This window comes from Astatotilapia calliptera, chromosome 9, assembly GCF_900246225.1.
Source record: "Astatotilapia calliptera chromosome 9, fAstCal1.2, whole genome shotgun sequence".
Taxonomy (NCBI): domain Eukaryota; kingdom Metazoa; phylum Chordata; class Actinopteri; order Cichliformes; family Cichlidae; genus Astatotilapia; species Astatotilapia calliptera.
Window position 1 is genome coordinate 32229373 of NC_039310.1, and position 15724 is coordinate 32245096.

A 15724-nucleotide genomic window follows, 5' to 3' on the forward strand; every position below is an offset into this window, starting at 1 on the left:
CTCTCCTTCATTAATAATGAAAACACTCCAAACCCAGCTCCATCATCTCAAACTCAGCAAACCAGATTAAAACCACAGCACACAATCATTTTCAAACAGTTGTCGTTTTATTTAATACTCTTCATCATTTTAGCAATCTTTTATTTATTTATTCATCTTTTAATATCTCAGTAGGCCTATAATCTGTAAAGTCTGGGATAGATTATCTATAATAGAGTTTTTATTTTCTTAAAATCCTTTTTCATATACATTTTCTCTTCTTAGATGATTTTCGTAAGATTTTTTTTAAACTCTTTTTGCAACATCCCCATAAACAAACAAAGAGACAAACCAACAAACAGAAGTACACATCTTTTCATCAGAAGGCAGTGGAAACATTGTCGGTGCCTCGGCAAAGAAATAAACTCCCTCCTCAAATTCATTTACTGTATTTATGTAGTTCATGATGCTACTATACTGTTGGGACTCTGCTTTTAATCTAACATACAGACCTAAAATATATCACCGCTAAGGTCATCTAGTATGGATCACTGGTATGAAAAGGGGGGATGTGCTTAATGGCAACAGTCATATCACTCTTCAGCCACGGTTTGATTTTTTTAATCATCATTTTTTCGTGATTTCTTTTTTTTTTTTTCAGCTACACTGGCCATGAAGTCGCGTCTTCGTATTGCTCTCAGCTTCTCCTCGCAGTAACCGTTTAGCTCTCAAAGTCATTCATTTCTAACACGTGGTTGTGCTGATATGAAAGATGGCGGATGTCACCCACCAACAGGAACTAAAGTTAATTTCAATGTGTTGCTACTTTCACATCCAAAACAAGTTTCCATCAGTCGGAGTCCTTGGTCTCGTGGGATTTCAGGAAATGAGCACGTCGTAACAACTTTCTCGAGCTATAAACCAGAAAGGTTTTGGCTACAGTGATTTAAGACATTCATCATCATCTCTGTGAGGAAATGTTCTACCTGAAGGGTAATTCATGAAGGAGAAGCTAAAGCTAAACAGTGTTTGGTTTAGCTGCAAATACAAACTGTTAGCTAACCTGATGTAATATGTTTTAGTCACTAACCCATGGCAATCCAATTTACTTGCTAACACAAATACTATCTGCTTTAGCCTCCAACCTGCTAGCTACTCTAATCTCTTTAAATGTCATGTCTTAGCTGAACTACTGCCATACTGCTAAGTTATTACACGTTGATCGACTTTGGGCATAGCCTGCTTCACTGAGTCATGCTAGATTTGGAGGTGTGGACACAATATGGTTACAGCTAGCTTATATTCTCAAACAGAATTTTGGAGTTTTTAATTAAACGGTAGCTCTCTGATCATCGCAGGAAGCACAGTTGATATAAATAAATAAAGTCTGTCTCCAAATACAACCTGGGAAAACAAATGTAAGACATAAGCTATGCATGTCTCTTACATATGACGTACATTTCTGCTGTTATAATATAATTACTTAGTTTAACTGGGCATATCCTAAATCATGTCATTCTTCTAACTGTTAACTGCGGTAAAGTACCTTTACATGATTACAAACAAGTTAGCAAACATTAGCGAGAATAAAGCCCGTTTAATCTAGTGGGGCCAAAACAGTGAGTTAGATTCAGTTTAGGAAATTTCTTTAGTTGTGGGAATCCAAATAGTCCCTTCAAGCTAGCTTACCGCTTGCTAATGTTAGCTAAAGCTGGCTTGTTAGCTAACCAACATAGTAAAGTACTCTAGCGGTCACATCAAAACTCGTAGGGTTGATCTGGATTACAAAGTTTGTTAGCTTATCATGTGTTCATTATTTTATACGTTTACGTTACGAAAACTTTAAACATAGGTGCCAAGTTACAGCTAGCTGGCTAACATTAGCTTGCTTCTTGACTATTGTTTTCTGACCATGGACAGAGTTTAAGTGGTTGCACAATAAATTCCACCATATAAATAAACAAATGCTTAAATAATGGCAATTAATCTTTTATTTCTTTTTTAAAAAGCTAAAATTAAAACATCTAGTATGTTGCATAGTAACTACCTGGCACTATGTGCTGGTGCCCAGGAGGGCTTATTACTTTGAATTTAAGCTTTTTGAGTGCTTTATGCACTTGTAAATAAAAGAGTTTAAAATTAATGCTGTCCATAATATTTATAATGCAATGCTTGGTTAAAGGTCAGCTGTATGTCCTTATTATTCACAATATATAGTCACCTGTCATCAGCTGTTGCTTAAATGTAACTGTGCCATTTTCACTTTTTATTGTTCTTTGTTGTGATTGTTTCTTAAGGGCTTTTAATTTGAAACTCTTACAGGAAGTGTTGAGTTTATATTACCACCAAAAAGCAGTAACAAAATGAACAATTCTAATAATACAGAAATGAAACATCGAGATAATACAAGTGTCCTTCCAACAGAAGCAAAAACTAACTTGAACCTGACAACGTCTTATAAAACATTTAATGTTTTTGTGCCCATTTCCTGAAATGTTTTGAGAGTCTCTGAACTGATATCATGCACGTTAACAACAGTATAAACTGTTCTTTAAGGGCAAGCAGGCTTGATACTCCACCACATCTCTGCACCTCAGAGTTTGGTCAAGAAAAACAAGCCTACGGTCACACCAGAAACGTGGCATGGCAGCAACCCGGCCAGCTCCACAACCAAATACAACACTATGAATGTAAGAATACTGTTGATTGAGAGCCATGCTGTAGGGGTCAAAGGTCAGTAGTGTCATTGCAGTTTTTCTGCCTGTAAAATGTGTAATTTTGGTAAGCTGTCTTTGCTGCCAGTTATTACGACTGCATTTAGCGCTGGTGTGACCGTGGCCTGAAAACAACAAACAGCCAATACGAGTACAAATATTACACGAAGCATTCAGTCCATCAAATATACCACAGAGTCTACTTGGCGTAATAAAAAAAGAAAAAGGAGAATCTGTCCGTGGTGAAAATGAGGCGTCAGGTCTGAATCGGCTCGAGGCCTTGGCTCGTCTTATTGATTTTGTGGCCTCGCGTTACACATGAATATGTACCATGGGCTACATGGGGACTCTAATATATAGCCTGATACAGTGTCAGCGCCCTGCAGTCACACAGCGCTGTCTAGGCCGAGCCTACTAAACATCAATAATTCATGGTTGACTTTAATACTGTGTAATTCCACGGTTGTAAGCGGACGGGAATCCATCAGATTTTCATCATTGTCATCGTTTCAAAGGCGTGTTGAATATTTCATGTTATCGGCCTCTGGGTCGCGTCTGCGTGTGATTGGATGAACGCTCCGGGAGGACGGCGGCCTGCAGATGTCCCAGGAAGGCGACCTGGGCCGCCGTACGGTGACCTAGCAGTAAAAATCCATTCGGGGAGTATTTTCTTGTGATGAGTTCAAACTTTGAAGTATTTTGGAAGAGCAGCTATCACTCTTGTCCTATTTTCTTTTTTCAGTTGGATTTTTCCTTTTTTTTCTTTTTTTACTTCTTTTCGCTTTGTGCTTCCATGTTTTTCCTCATTTCTGTTAAAACGCCAGCCAAGTCAGTATGGTGGGCAGTGTGGTTAGGACCAAGGCGAGGCCCCTGGCGTTGGCAGATCTGGGGGCTCCGTTGCCGCCGCCACAGAGTTCAAACAAACTCCCGCGGAAATTCAGGTTTCGGGACTCCTTTTTCAGTTTATCCCAGAGGTCCGTCGCTCCCTCCTGGCAGTCCGCCAGCGCCGTCGTGGCACAGGAGTGGAAGTTATCCCAGTAACTGGCAGGAGAAAACACAGCAAGCATTAACGCCACAAGCTTTTGACTGCAGTGGGAGGCTGGTTTTTAAACTGACTGCATCAGCTACACTGAGGAGCAGAGCCAAGAGTGGAAACCATCCCAGAATCTGGCAGCACTGAACTCACAGAGAGGAAAAAGCTTATGAAGATCCAGCCGGTGAACTTCATCTAGTTTTTATATTCCAGTAAAACAAAGCTGGAGCTCGAGAGCTGCAGCCTGCGCCCATTACAGCGCCGCCGTCTCCATCATTACCCAGCAAAACACTTCAATATTGAAGGCAAAACACTGGCTGCCTTTAGCGGCTTCCACACAGGAGCACGCCTACAATAGAAGCTGCTTTACTGATTCTAATGTTTTTACTCCACATACAACTAAAGCTTTGTTTCTTCCAACTGGTCGCAATTTATTTTTTGTTTTTAATGTTCCCAAATCTGCAGCCGCATATTTTTATTCTCCACGAATCCATAATTATCTGTTTGAAAGAGGCGTGGCCACAGCGACATGGGTGGAAACTGCCTGCACACCGCGTCCTCACAGAGTCAGCTGGTCATGCCTCCTGCAAACTAAATTCAAATTCAGGAACTACATGTTTACTTAAAGTGTTAAAGTCCTGCTTGAGTTTGTAGGTTTTCTGCTCCTGCTGCACAAACACACGTGTTCCACACGTGATGCTGTTAGACTGGGCGCCTCCTCGTCCACCTGTAGCAACGATACTGAGTAATACTGATAATGATGCAGTAAACATTGAGACACGTTCAGCATCAAAAGCTGAAAAAGTCCTTTTTATTGTATGTATCTGTTTCTGGATCCAGTCCAAAGAAATCTTTTTAAGATTATAAAGACTTGCATCTCATCCTGAAACCTTATCATGTAAGTTTAGAAGCTGTTTTTAAATGATAAGAATTTATGATCACACATGTTGTGATCCAGCTGAAGGCCCCACTGTGGGAATCTACAGGCCTTTATTTCATGTTATGAGTGTAGAACTTTTACAGTCTAACACTTGGAGACTACAGTCATGCATTAAAGCTTCACAGAATAAAATGTGTGGAGGGCGTCGCAGGTAATGACTCGTCAGCTGTCTCCTTCCTTTACTACAGCCCCCCCCTCTGCTCGTCTTCCCCTCTTCACTCTCTTGGTTTGATAAAATATTAATACTCATGTTTTTCCCTCCTGTGCTCACTTGGCCTGATTTCTCCTCCTCTTCCTCTCTGCTTGTTTTCTTCTTTATTTCTTTGTCCTTCTCTCTCATCTGTCCCATCAGTTTTTTTCCATCCCCCTCCAAGTTAATGTGGCGACACATGCTTCAGCACACACACACACACACACACACACACACACACACACACACACACACACACACACACACACACACACACACACAGCATATCTAATCCAATCTTCCAATCTGCTATTATTGATGTTGACCTCTTGAACTGAGCCGTGTCGATGCTACATCTCTGAGCAATTAACGCCTGTGTGTGTGTGTGTGTGTGTGTGTGTGTGTGTGTGTGTGTGTGTGTGTGTGTGTGTGTGTGTGTGTGTGTGTGTGTGAGGAGGCGTATTAACGCCTGTGTGTGTGTGTGTGTGTGTGTGTGTGTGTGTGTGTGTGTGTGTGTGTGTGTGAGGAGGCGTATTAACGCCTGTGTGTGTGTGTGTGTGTGTGTGTGTGTGTGTGTGTGTGTGTGTGTGTGTGTGTGTGTGTGTGTGTGTGTGAGGAGGCGTATTAACGCGCACCTCCTGCCACGCCTCAACACCGCTGTGATGGAGCTGTCACTGAATTAAAAAGTCATGTGTGTGCGGGGAGGGGTGGGGGCTCCTTGCTGCAGCGTGCCATCTGGTGCCCACCCGGTTTGGGTGGTGGGATGGATTAAAGGGAAGATGGTGGGTGGTGGGGGTCATCTGGGCTGCACATATGCGCACTCCCCCACTGACTACACCCGTTTCCCCCTCAGGGTTAGCGGTTAAATCACTCTTACTGGTTTCTGTGAGATCAGAGTGGCAGACTCTTCACGGCGTCACAGATGGGGCTCGGCATTAGAGACAGACCAGTTCACACGGCCCCGTAAAACCAAACCACTGCAGCTAAGCTCCAGTTTGTCGGCACACGAGAGCAGATCTCTGTCCTCTGACTCATTACTGTCACATGTAGTTTTGAAAAGGACGGAAACTATAAAATCAATAACTGCAGCGAGGATCGCTCTAACAGCATTTCCTGTGTTATGTGAATGCAGTGTTTTCTCTGCGAGTCTGATCGCAGACTATGAAACGACCTCTCGTCTCATTGTGACCTCTTATGGACTCATTGCTGTTTATACACACTGATTTGACTTTTACATCAGCTTAATATTTTTCACTTTATTGATTAACGGGGTGAAATAATTTGGACCAGAGAGGTTTGTTAGACGTGGATTGATGTCCTTTAGTAGCCTAGCTTAGCACTATAATTATTGTTGCTATGTGATTGCGCATTATTGGACTTTAAATGACATATTTGAACATATTTAATTAAACAAACTCGTTTATTGGAACAAAGATCCAGAGGGAAAAAACAAATACCTTCAACCGTTGTAAGAAAACTGCTTAGAATTTTTTACTTTTTTAAATAAATTGCATCAATGCTATAAGCCCCGCCCCCGCTGATGCGATGTTGTGTTTGTGTGTGTTTGTGTGTGTTTGTGGTAAACGTACGTGCAGATCTGGTGCAGGTTCTGCCTGTCGTCCAGGTCCTGGGGATAGTTGGCCATGTTGTCTCCCAGCTGAATGAGGCAGTCTGAGAAACCCTTGAACACCGAGTCACATTGACCAGCACTGACCAGCACCGTCTGCAACACGGAGACTGCAGGGGAGGAAGAGGAGGACGAAGAGTGGTGAGAAACAATGGAGACGTTTACATCAAAGCAAACTGTGGGAGCTTACAGCACAAAGGTTTTAGATCTGTTGCATCTTGTTCTAAACCTTAAATATCTTTTTTGTCCCAGTTTAAACCTTTTTTCAGCTTTCACAGTGAAACTCCACATTTGTACTGATTTAATTTGGTTCACGGTTAGTTTGAGACTTCGCCTGCTCATGATGGTGGACAAAAATACCTGAAAGACTTTTCTGTTCAGTCTATATGTAGTCTTAAATACACTGGGTCAACTCTGTGTACCAGAAACTAAAAACATTCACATAGAAACTGTTCTTTTATCAAAGGAACGAGTCCAGATGTTAACAGTCTCCCTCCCAGCTTCGTTCTGCAGCCGACTGAGCAGAAATCAAATCACGTATAAAACACGGAGTCATCAGCAAACGGAGCGAGCCGAACATCCTTTCAGACGAACTCGTTGGTCTTAAGCATGTTTGTCAAAGAGCAGCGTGTTTTCAAAGAGGAGATCATAGAAGACAAACAGATGAAAACATGGCCGCACAGTGCACGAGTGATCAGATCAGCTGAGAGTGAAATCTGAGAATAAAAGAGCAAAATTTCTAATATTATTTTACAGAAGTGGAATCTACAAATGTTCTCACAGGTGTATCAGGGAGCGCTAACAGACTTAAAGCTGTTATAATGTGGAGCTGGAGTCTTAGTTCAGTGCTACGATCACGCAGCTCCAGTTTGTGTTGGTTTTATTCCTTCTGCTCATTAGAAACACATCAGAGCAAACTAACATACATGACAGGGAAACGCCTCTATGAAGCTGCCAAATGTGACACGCCTCCTACACCCATGCAGTCACACACACACCCCTTTACACGACCTCTGTGACTGCGTGCGTGTGGTTCGTTAAGCAGGGGATCGGGCTGATTGACTGGTTTGGGTGCTGCTGTCCGGTTCCGCTCCATCAAACCGTGGGCTAACACGGCGTGACGTGTAGGACGAGACGCGGCTGTTAGAGGACGAGGGGGAGACTGATCACCCACGTAGGATCTACCTGTTTCCACACATGTCCACGATGAGCTAGGGTCACTACAGGATCCTCTTTATGGAGGATCAACAACAGGAAAGAACTTTTTAGTGGCCTGGTTCACTCTGCGCTCTCTCCCAGCAGTTTTCTATCATTATTTTCAGAGTAAAAGCCTTTAAAAGCCCTCTGTTCCCTTCCTGTTAGCATAATAGTGCTTCAATAATGCAGCTTTCAGAGGCAGATGACCAAAACCTGGAGATAAAAGCTTGTTTCCTGTTACCAACACGGAGAAAATGTACCAGCAGTCTGTATTTATGTTATTGCATAATTAAAATCCTTTCATTTGTTTTATATTTACAATCAGGTGGATAAGCATGTGGTTAAACAGGCGGTTTTTCAAAATAAAAGAACAATTTAACAAAGATCTTCATTTAAAGGTTTTTGGCCTTTAAATGGTTTCTGTTTAAATAACAACATTTGTGTTCCTGACGCCTCCTTGTGGTCACAAACACAAACTGCACGTCCTCCTTTTGTGAACTTTCTGTAATCTGAATAAAAGCCAGACAGCGAGCACATTTCACTCGACTAAATTTTACTTTGTGCAACCAGAGAGAAGATTTGGAGGTGCGAACTGGAAGATGCATTTCTGGAGTTTGGTCAAAGCCAGGCTCGCTGATCCTCCAGGCTTCATGCTAAGCTACACTAACTACAGCCTGACCTCAGATCTCTGCTCAACCATCGATCAAACTTTGTCTTTGTGCTCATTTCAGTCTCTGTCGGCCTTCAGTTGTCTCCAGCTGATTACTTCATAATTAGAGAGTGGGTGCTAGCTCGAGTGATAAGATCATAAGATCAAACGTTTTCGTTGCACTAGTCTGAAACAATAAATCCAGTGACGTGTGTCGCAGTGAAGGCGTGCTAGGACAGAAACCACACCTGCCTCTGAAAAATGAAACTCGTGATGGTTTCCATGTTTCTGCGTCTCGTATTTCTGATTCATTAAATCTGCACAGAGCTACGTTTAACGAGCTGGGTTTGAACGCCCGCACATCAGCTGATAGTGAACCTGTGATTTTATTATGTCTTTTATTCTAATCGATGTATAAATATACTCTGATGACACTGACACAGATTAGCATTAATGATGAGCCTTATTTAAATTACTGTTATTGTAACGTACTGACGGTTTGACCTGAAATATTTAAAAATCATTTTTATTTAAAAGGTTTTAAATGTTTTCAGAATAAAAATGTATTAATTTGTTTTATTCATTCATTAAACAACATTTTGTGTTTAGTTTTAAAATAACCCCAAAATATTAAGATGATCTTTTTTTAATCCAACAGATTAATTCAGCAAACTATTTGTATCCAGTGTGATTCATCTCGTCTCTGTTCATCTGGAATTTTTATTGATTTCTTTTTTTTTTTCTCTGGGATTTATTTCAGAATCTTTTTGAATTTTTGACTTTTTGTAATCAGCTTTAGGAGGATTTATTTTAAGGTTTTTATCTTTTTAATATTATAACATGTTTATTTATTTAATATTCCCATGTGTCCCCATAATATCTCTTCATTTCTTTTTATTTGTTTAAATTAAATGAAATTATTGTCACAGAAATCTCCATAAAATAATGTTTTCATTTAAAATAATACGAAATGTTATTTATTTATCCTCCTCGGACACATTTTCTTATAAAAATGTAATATTATACAGCTGTGTTTAATGAGTGAACAGCATTAAATCATTACTTATGACCAGCAGAGGCACCACAGACCACGTGATCCAGTAGAAAAAGCAGCCGAGCAGCTGTTTGTCAGATGAAGGAAAAAATGTTTTTTATTTTTCAACAATGAAACAAAAAGATCTTTTTTTTAAAGCTGAATTTTCTTTATTGGAGGTCGCAGATTCAATAAGATCCGTGTTTGGCTTTAAAGAGTTTGAGGACGAAACACGAGCGCGTGAGGATGCGCGTGAGGCACCGTTAAAAGAACCCCATTCTGTGCCACTTCCTGTCAGGATGCAGCACGTGACAGCATTTCTTTGATGACCCTGATTCTGGTTTTTCTGCATTTTTTAGATCGAATTCCTGTTTTTTCTTTTTTGAATCTTTGATTTGAGTAAAATCTAAATCGCGTTTTTAAATTCTGCCTCATGTTTAATCTTCAGCGACTTTCTGGAAACATTTTGAACTTAACGTGATTTTTGTCACTGCGGGTTTCACGTTTCTGCTTCCTGTTGCTCCCGAAATTTAATCTGAATAAATAAATGAATGAAAGCGCACCTCCTCCCCTCCTCCCCCTCACTCTCCATTGTCTCTCTCCCGCTGTATGTTGGAGCATTACATCATCTCTAATAGGCTGCATGATATGGCTGCAACAACTAAGTGTATAAAAAAGAAAAACGCGCCCCCAGTCTCGGCTTCACAAAAGCTCAAATTTGAGTTTTTTAACGTTTTTATCGGGAATTTATTTTTAATAAAGAATCAAAGAAATCCAAACGGAGCTTTGCGACAGTTTGGGGGTAAATTTGGGGCTTTTTGCAGCATTTTTCTTGCGCAAAAGTTGCGTTTTTATTTCTGGTTTGCGCCTTAAAAAACCCGCTGCGCGCGTTTGTTTTATTCTTTATATTTTCCCCGTTTTCTTTCTCTTTCTTACACATTTCAGTCGCTTCGACTCATTTTTGTCGCGTGAAATTTCTGTTTTCTCATCTCCAAAGATGCTTTTATTTCTGATCCATTAAAAAAAGAATGCACCCCCCCCCCCCCACGCACACACATGATCTTTATTTATTTATTATTTTATTTTATTATAATTATCTGCTATTTTTTATTACTCCTGTTTGATGGAACCCGCTGTCGTGCACATTAATTAATTTCCCTCTTTTTCGTTCACGCCTCCCATCAAGCACGCGTGCACTCATTCACCACACACACACACACACACACACACACACACACACACACACACACACACACACTGTTGCCTGCAGTGTGTCATGCCAAAAGCAGCGTGCTGTAGCTTCACGCGGCGGACACACCCACCTCCTTTACACACGAGGCCATTTTCGTGCGTAAAAATGCGCCAAAAACGGAAATTTTAACCCTAAAAATCCACAAAATCTCCACAGTTTCGATTCTGATCTTTACTCTGAATTTGATGCCCACGTGTGAGTTTCACAAACAGCCAAACACGTGAACATGAGCCGTGTTTTCGATGTGCATGTCATAAATTTATTGTTCAACTGATTTTGAGGATTGTGCTGCAGCGGCGCGCCAAACCTCGGACCAATCAGACTGCAGCATTTCGGAGACGCCGAAAGATTCACGGCGGAAACATGAAAACGGGACGAAGATCAGATTCTCTGTGAGTGAAAGAAGAAGGAGGAGGAGACGTTTCCCTGCAGGGAAAAATCACCTGCAGGGGAATCATTCCACGCATTTTGGCCTCGCTCGGTTCTGATGGTCACCGCTGTGCGTGAAGGACGTGAAAGCGCGCGCGTGGATTTTCTCTTGATTCCTCATCTTCCTTCACCTCCTGCTCGGAGCTCTGACTAACATCAGCACCGAGGACTCTGCGTCCTGAATAATTCAGCATCCCTCTGCACACACACACACACACACACACACACACACACACACACACACACACACACACACACACACACACACACACACTGAGCCATCCTCCACAGCGTCGTTATGCAACAGCAGAAAAACAGAAATCATCTCCGCGTCTCTGCTCGTGGAAATTTTTAATTTCCTTCCTTCCAGTTATTAGACGGATCCCGCGGAAACACCTGATTTATTTTTACGTGAAAGCTGAAATCAAACGTGCTGTTCCTGCGTGCACGAGCCCGGCTGCCCACAAGAAATGTATCGGCTCATTTTATTGTATTATATTATATTTTATTCAATTTAATTTATTTTTATTTCATTTCATTTTTTGCAGCTGCAGGGGTTAAACGCGGGCTCGTGCCGTCTCCATCCTCCGGGTTTCACGCGCACTGCGGATCCGCTCCGACATTTCTGTGATTTTTTTTTTCAGGCCTTTTTCTCTTTTGTGAAGCTTCAAACACTCGAAAGTAAAAATCACGAAGGGCCGTAAAAATCAGAGCGAAATAAAACAAAACGTGTTTTTATTTTTCTCACATTTTGAATTAAAAATGATTCAAATCAAATAAAAACGCGTCCAGCGTGGGACACCGAGGAGGGGAGGGGGAGGAGGCGGAGGGAGGGGGGCATTCCCCTTGTTAGCGCACACATGCACGCACACGCGCACGCGCCGAATGTGAAGTGGAGCCCACCGCCGCTCACATGTCTGCGCGGCTTCATCGGGACAAGAAAAGTCCGGACAGCAGCACCGACACGATTCAGAAAAAACACTCCATCTGCCCCACGGACGGCCTCGGCTCTGCGCAGACTCAGAACAACTCAAAGGAGCAGAACATTTCACCCGAAACTCGCGTTTTTCTTTTATTTCTGCAGGCGATGAAATAAAAATGAGAAGTGACTGAAAAGCGGCGACAGAGACACTTTAAAGGTCACAAAAGAAGAAGAAAAATTCTTTCATGATAACAAACGTGAAACAAGCTCCTCATCATCTGCAAACACGTCTAAAAGCGCAGCTTTCATCCTGGAATTTGGTGCAATTACAGAGAAAAACCCGCAAAGCGTGACTTTCTGCGCTCACCTATGTGCAGAGCCAGGAAGAGCGCGAGGCATCTGGAGGACCAGGTAACTCCCATCCTCTGCGTCCGCCTCTCGGCATGAGAGCAGAGACTCGCAAAGTTGGAGAGCAGCTGCGGAGGAGCCGCACATTCCCCGCAAAACAGCCGCAAACAGCTACATCCAGCAGAGTCCTCCGCCTGCTCCCCCGCTTCTTCTCCTCCTCTTTTCTCTTCTTCTTCTGCTCTTTTAGTGTGAAGCTGCTCCCTCCGCGCGGCTCTCCGTCCTCTGTGCGCGCGGCGCTTCCTGCTCGTTTTTACGCGTCCGGAGAGAAAAAAGAAAAGAGAGAGAGAAAGCCCCTCCTCCTCTCCTCCTCCTCTCCTCCCTCATTAATATTATTTATCCTTCTTTTATGATTCTGTGACAAGATTTTTTTTATGCCTTTGAAACGTCTGAAAGGCCTTTTTCCTCCCAATAAAGCGAAAATTATTCACGGGCTCTTTATCCACCGAGATGAACAAGAGCTAAATAAACCATTTTTAATATTTCAGAATAAAAATAAAAATAAATTGTACAGCTTCCCAAAGGCCTTGCACTGTCATGCGCACTGGGTTTAAACCTGAGCAGACTTTAAGCTTCAGCATTAATTCACATAAACACATTAAAACATTTAAATATCGAAATAGGTCCAGTTTATAGCACAAAAATGCTGCATTTAAAAATCATAATATTAAAAAAATAAAAATATAAAATACCTACACCGGCCTTTATAGGAAAATAGTTCCCCTACTGTGTTTGGGTTATTATGGGACATGCGCTCTGATTGGCTGGACACGCCCCCTTCTCTTATTAATAAACTGGATTTATTTTTATTTCTTTAGTTGGACCTTTTGTGTTTGAAGTTAAGCTCCTCCCCTCAAACGCCTGAGGCCGAATCTTCACAGGTGTGTTTCTGTTCAGTTTCCTCCTGGTGGTCATTTCTGGTACTGCACTGAGAATTATTTAATTTGTTATGAAAATAATGTGAATTCTTCTATTAACTATTAATTAATTATTAATTAACTTTTATTTTATATTTATATTATTTTATTATTATTAAACATATATTTAAAGGCCTCAGACAAGAATTTACACTCCAGGTCAAAGTGTGAGCGTCAAAGAGGCCAAAAGGAGCTGAAGTCGTTCACACTGATATCACACATTCATTCATTCTGCCGTCACTTTGATGTTGCAGACGATGAGAATAACACAGCATCATACTCAACATCATAACATTACTGTTGATCACTGATGTTGGGTGGGCCGGTCATATTTACGGAGGGGGCGGGGCATCTTTACAAACGTAATATCTGACCAAAAAAAATACACAACGACCAAAAACAGAGAAATGATCACAAAGACACAAAACAATAACAACAGACACAAAATAACAAGAAATAGAACAACAGAACATCACCACACGCAGAAACCAGCATCACAAAGACACAAACGATGATTAAACAAACAGCCACAAAATAAAAACTGACGGCCATAAAAGGACCACAAAATCACAGGAAAAGCACCAAAAACAGCCAGAAAACAGCAAACAAATATAAAACTGCACAAAAAAAACACAAATAACCAAAAAGAGCCAAAAAGCATCATCGAGGATCAAAAGACGAACGATCACGAAGCTGCCGCCAAAAGGCCCGAACAGAGGCCGGCGTCCTGAGCGTGGAGCCCTCAGGGGGCGGTCTCAGGAAGCTCAGGTGAACACGTTCGGTCCCTCATCACATGTGACCGACCTGCCGACTGGCTCCGCCCACATCCACGTGACACTGAGCAGTTTTGCTTCTCTTCCTGATCTTTTGGCTCTTTTGCATCTTTTTACTGCATTTCTGGCTGTTTTTTGGTGTTTTTGGCATGTTCTTGTTTTTTTGTAGGATTAAGTTTCTTTGTGTCATTTTGTGCCTCTTTGTGTTCTTGGTGTCTCTTTCTGTCTCTTGTTGGTCATTTCCTGCACTTATTTCAGTCTCTTTATCCTCTTCTTGCTCAGTTTGTGTCTCTTTGTGACAGTTTAAGCTGTGAGTCTCTTGTTTGTTGGTCTTTGTTGTTTCTGCTTGTTTTTCTTTTGGATCTATTTGGTCACTTGTGGCTATTCTTTCCTCTTTAGAGTCGGAGTCATTTTTACGATCATTGTTTTTCTGTTTAAAGCTTTCTCATTGGGGTCTTCAGCTCATGACAGACCTGATCACTGATGATCGCTGTCTTATGTCTACGAGGAAGCTGTAAACAGCCTGTTTCAGGCAGAGGATGAACTGACAGGCTGGACCAGATAAAGAAGGATTATTCTGAGCTGCGAATCAAGCAAAGCTGAGTCCAGGAATGAAACTGATGGATACCAGCAGTAGACGTCCCCTGGCTGACTCTGTGTGTGTGTGTGTGTGTGTGTGTGTGTGTGTGTGTGTGTGTGTGTGTGTGTGTGTGTGTGTGTGTGTGTGTGTGTGTGTGTGTGTGTGAATGAAACACACATGGTGGGGATCATATCTCCTCCTCCTGCTGACGTCAGCTGGATGTGAAACCAACTTCGTTGCTGCATTTTAACACAGATGTTTCCCCGAGGCTCTGCAGCACACACACACACACACACACACACACACACACACACACACACACACACACACACACACACATCAATTTTTTAAATCAATGTGATCTCCTTTGAGGGATGTCAAATTTGTGTGTGTGTGTGTTTGACCTTGTTCCTTGACTTTGACTTTGACCTTCAAATGCTGCCGTCCAATCAGCAGCGGGCACAGAGCTGGACTCTGCTTCCTCACCTCCTGCCCCACTTCTGACTCTGTAAGAGTCATCAGCGCCCCCTGCTGGTGACCACAGGAAACCGCATCATACCTCCCAGAACGAACACGTAGTGTTGATTCTTCTTCTTCTCTCTGAACCAGCAGGGGGAGGGGCCTCACCTCCACAGGTAAGCATGATGAGATGTGTTTCAGGTGTTCTGCTGTCTGCGTGTGCTCAGCAGGTGAATCTGGCCCTGTAAGAAAAGGCTGTGGCATCATCGTCATCACCCCCTCTGCCTCCGTTTGTTTTCTCAGTGAGCTGCGCCATCTGCTGGCAGAAACACATAACTGCAAGTCAGAGTTCCAATAAAACGATGCTTTCAGGTGGGCTCGCATATTTATTCAGCTTCGTGATGTAACCCCGCAGAGGAGGTTTTGTCTCTGGCTGGAACTGAACCAGCAACCTTTGAGCTCTTTAAGTAAGTGAAGCCGCTCCCCAGTTCAAAGTAACCAACTCACATGTTCTTCATGTATTTCTGCTTTTATATTTGATGTTTTTTCCTTTTCTTTCACATTTCTTACTTTATATCACACGTTTGTTTTTATTTGACACGTTTTAACTTTTCATGTTTTTATC

At 42.0% G+C, this 15724-nt stretch overlaps 1 protein-coding gene across 1 annotated transcript; it reads right to left on the minus strand.

The window, feature by feature from the left end:
• Nucleotides 1-624: 624 nt before the first annotated feature.
• On the minus strand, nt 625-12642 carry nrn1a (neuritin 1a). Its single transcript, XM_026180568.1, has 3 exons — nt 12333-12642; nt 6446-6593; nt 625-3734 (listed from the first exon to the last, which is right to left on the minus strand). The coding sequence occupies exons 1-3, from the start codon at nt 12385-12387 to the stop codon at nt 3506-3508; spliced, it is 432 nt and encodes a 143-aa protein (XP_026036353.1). The 5' UTR covers nt 12388-12642; the 3' UTR covers nt 625-3505.
• Between the last annotated feature and the right edge of the window lie 3082 nt (nt 12643-15724).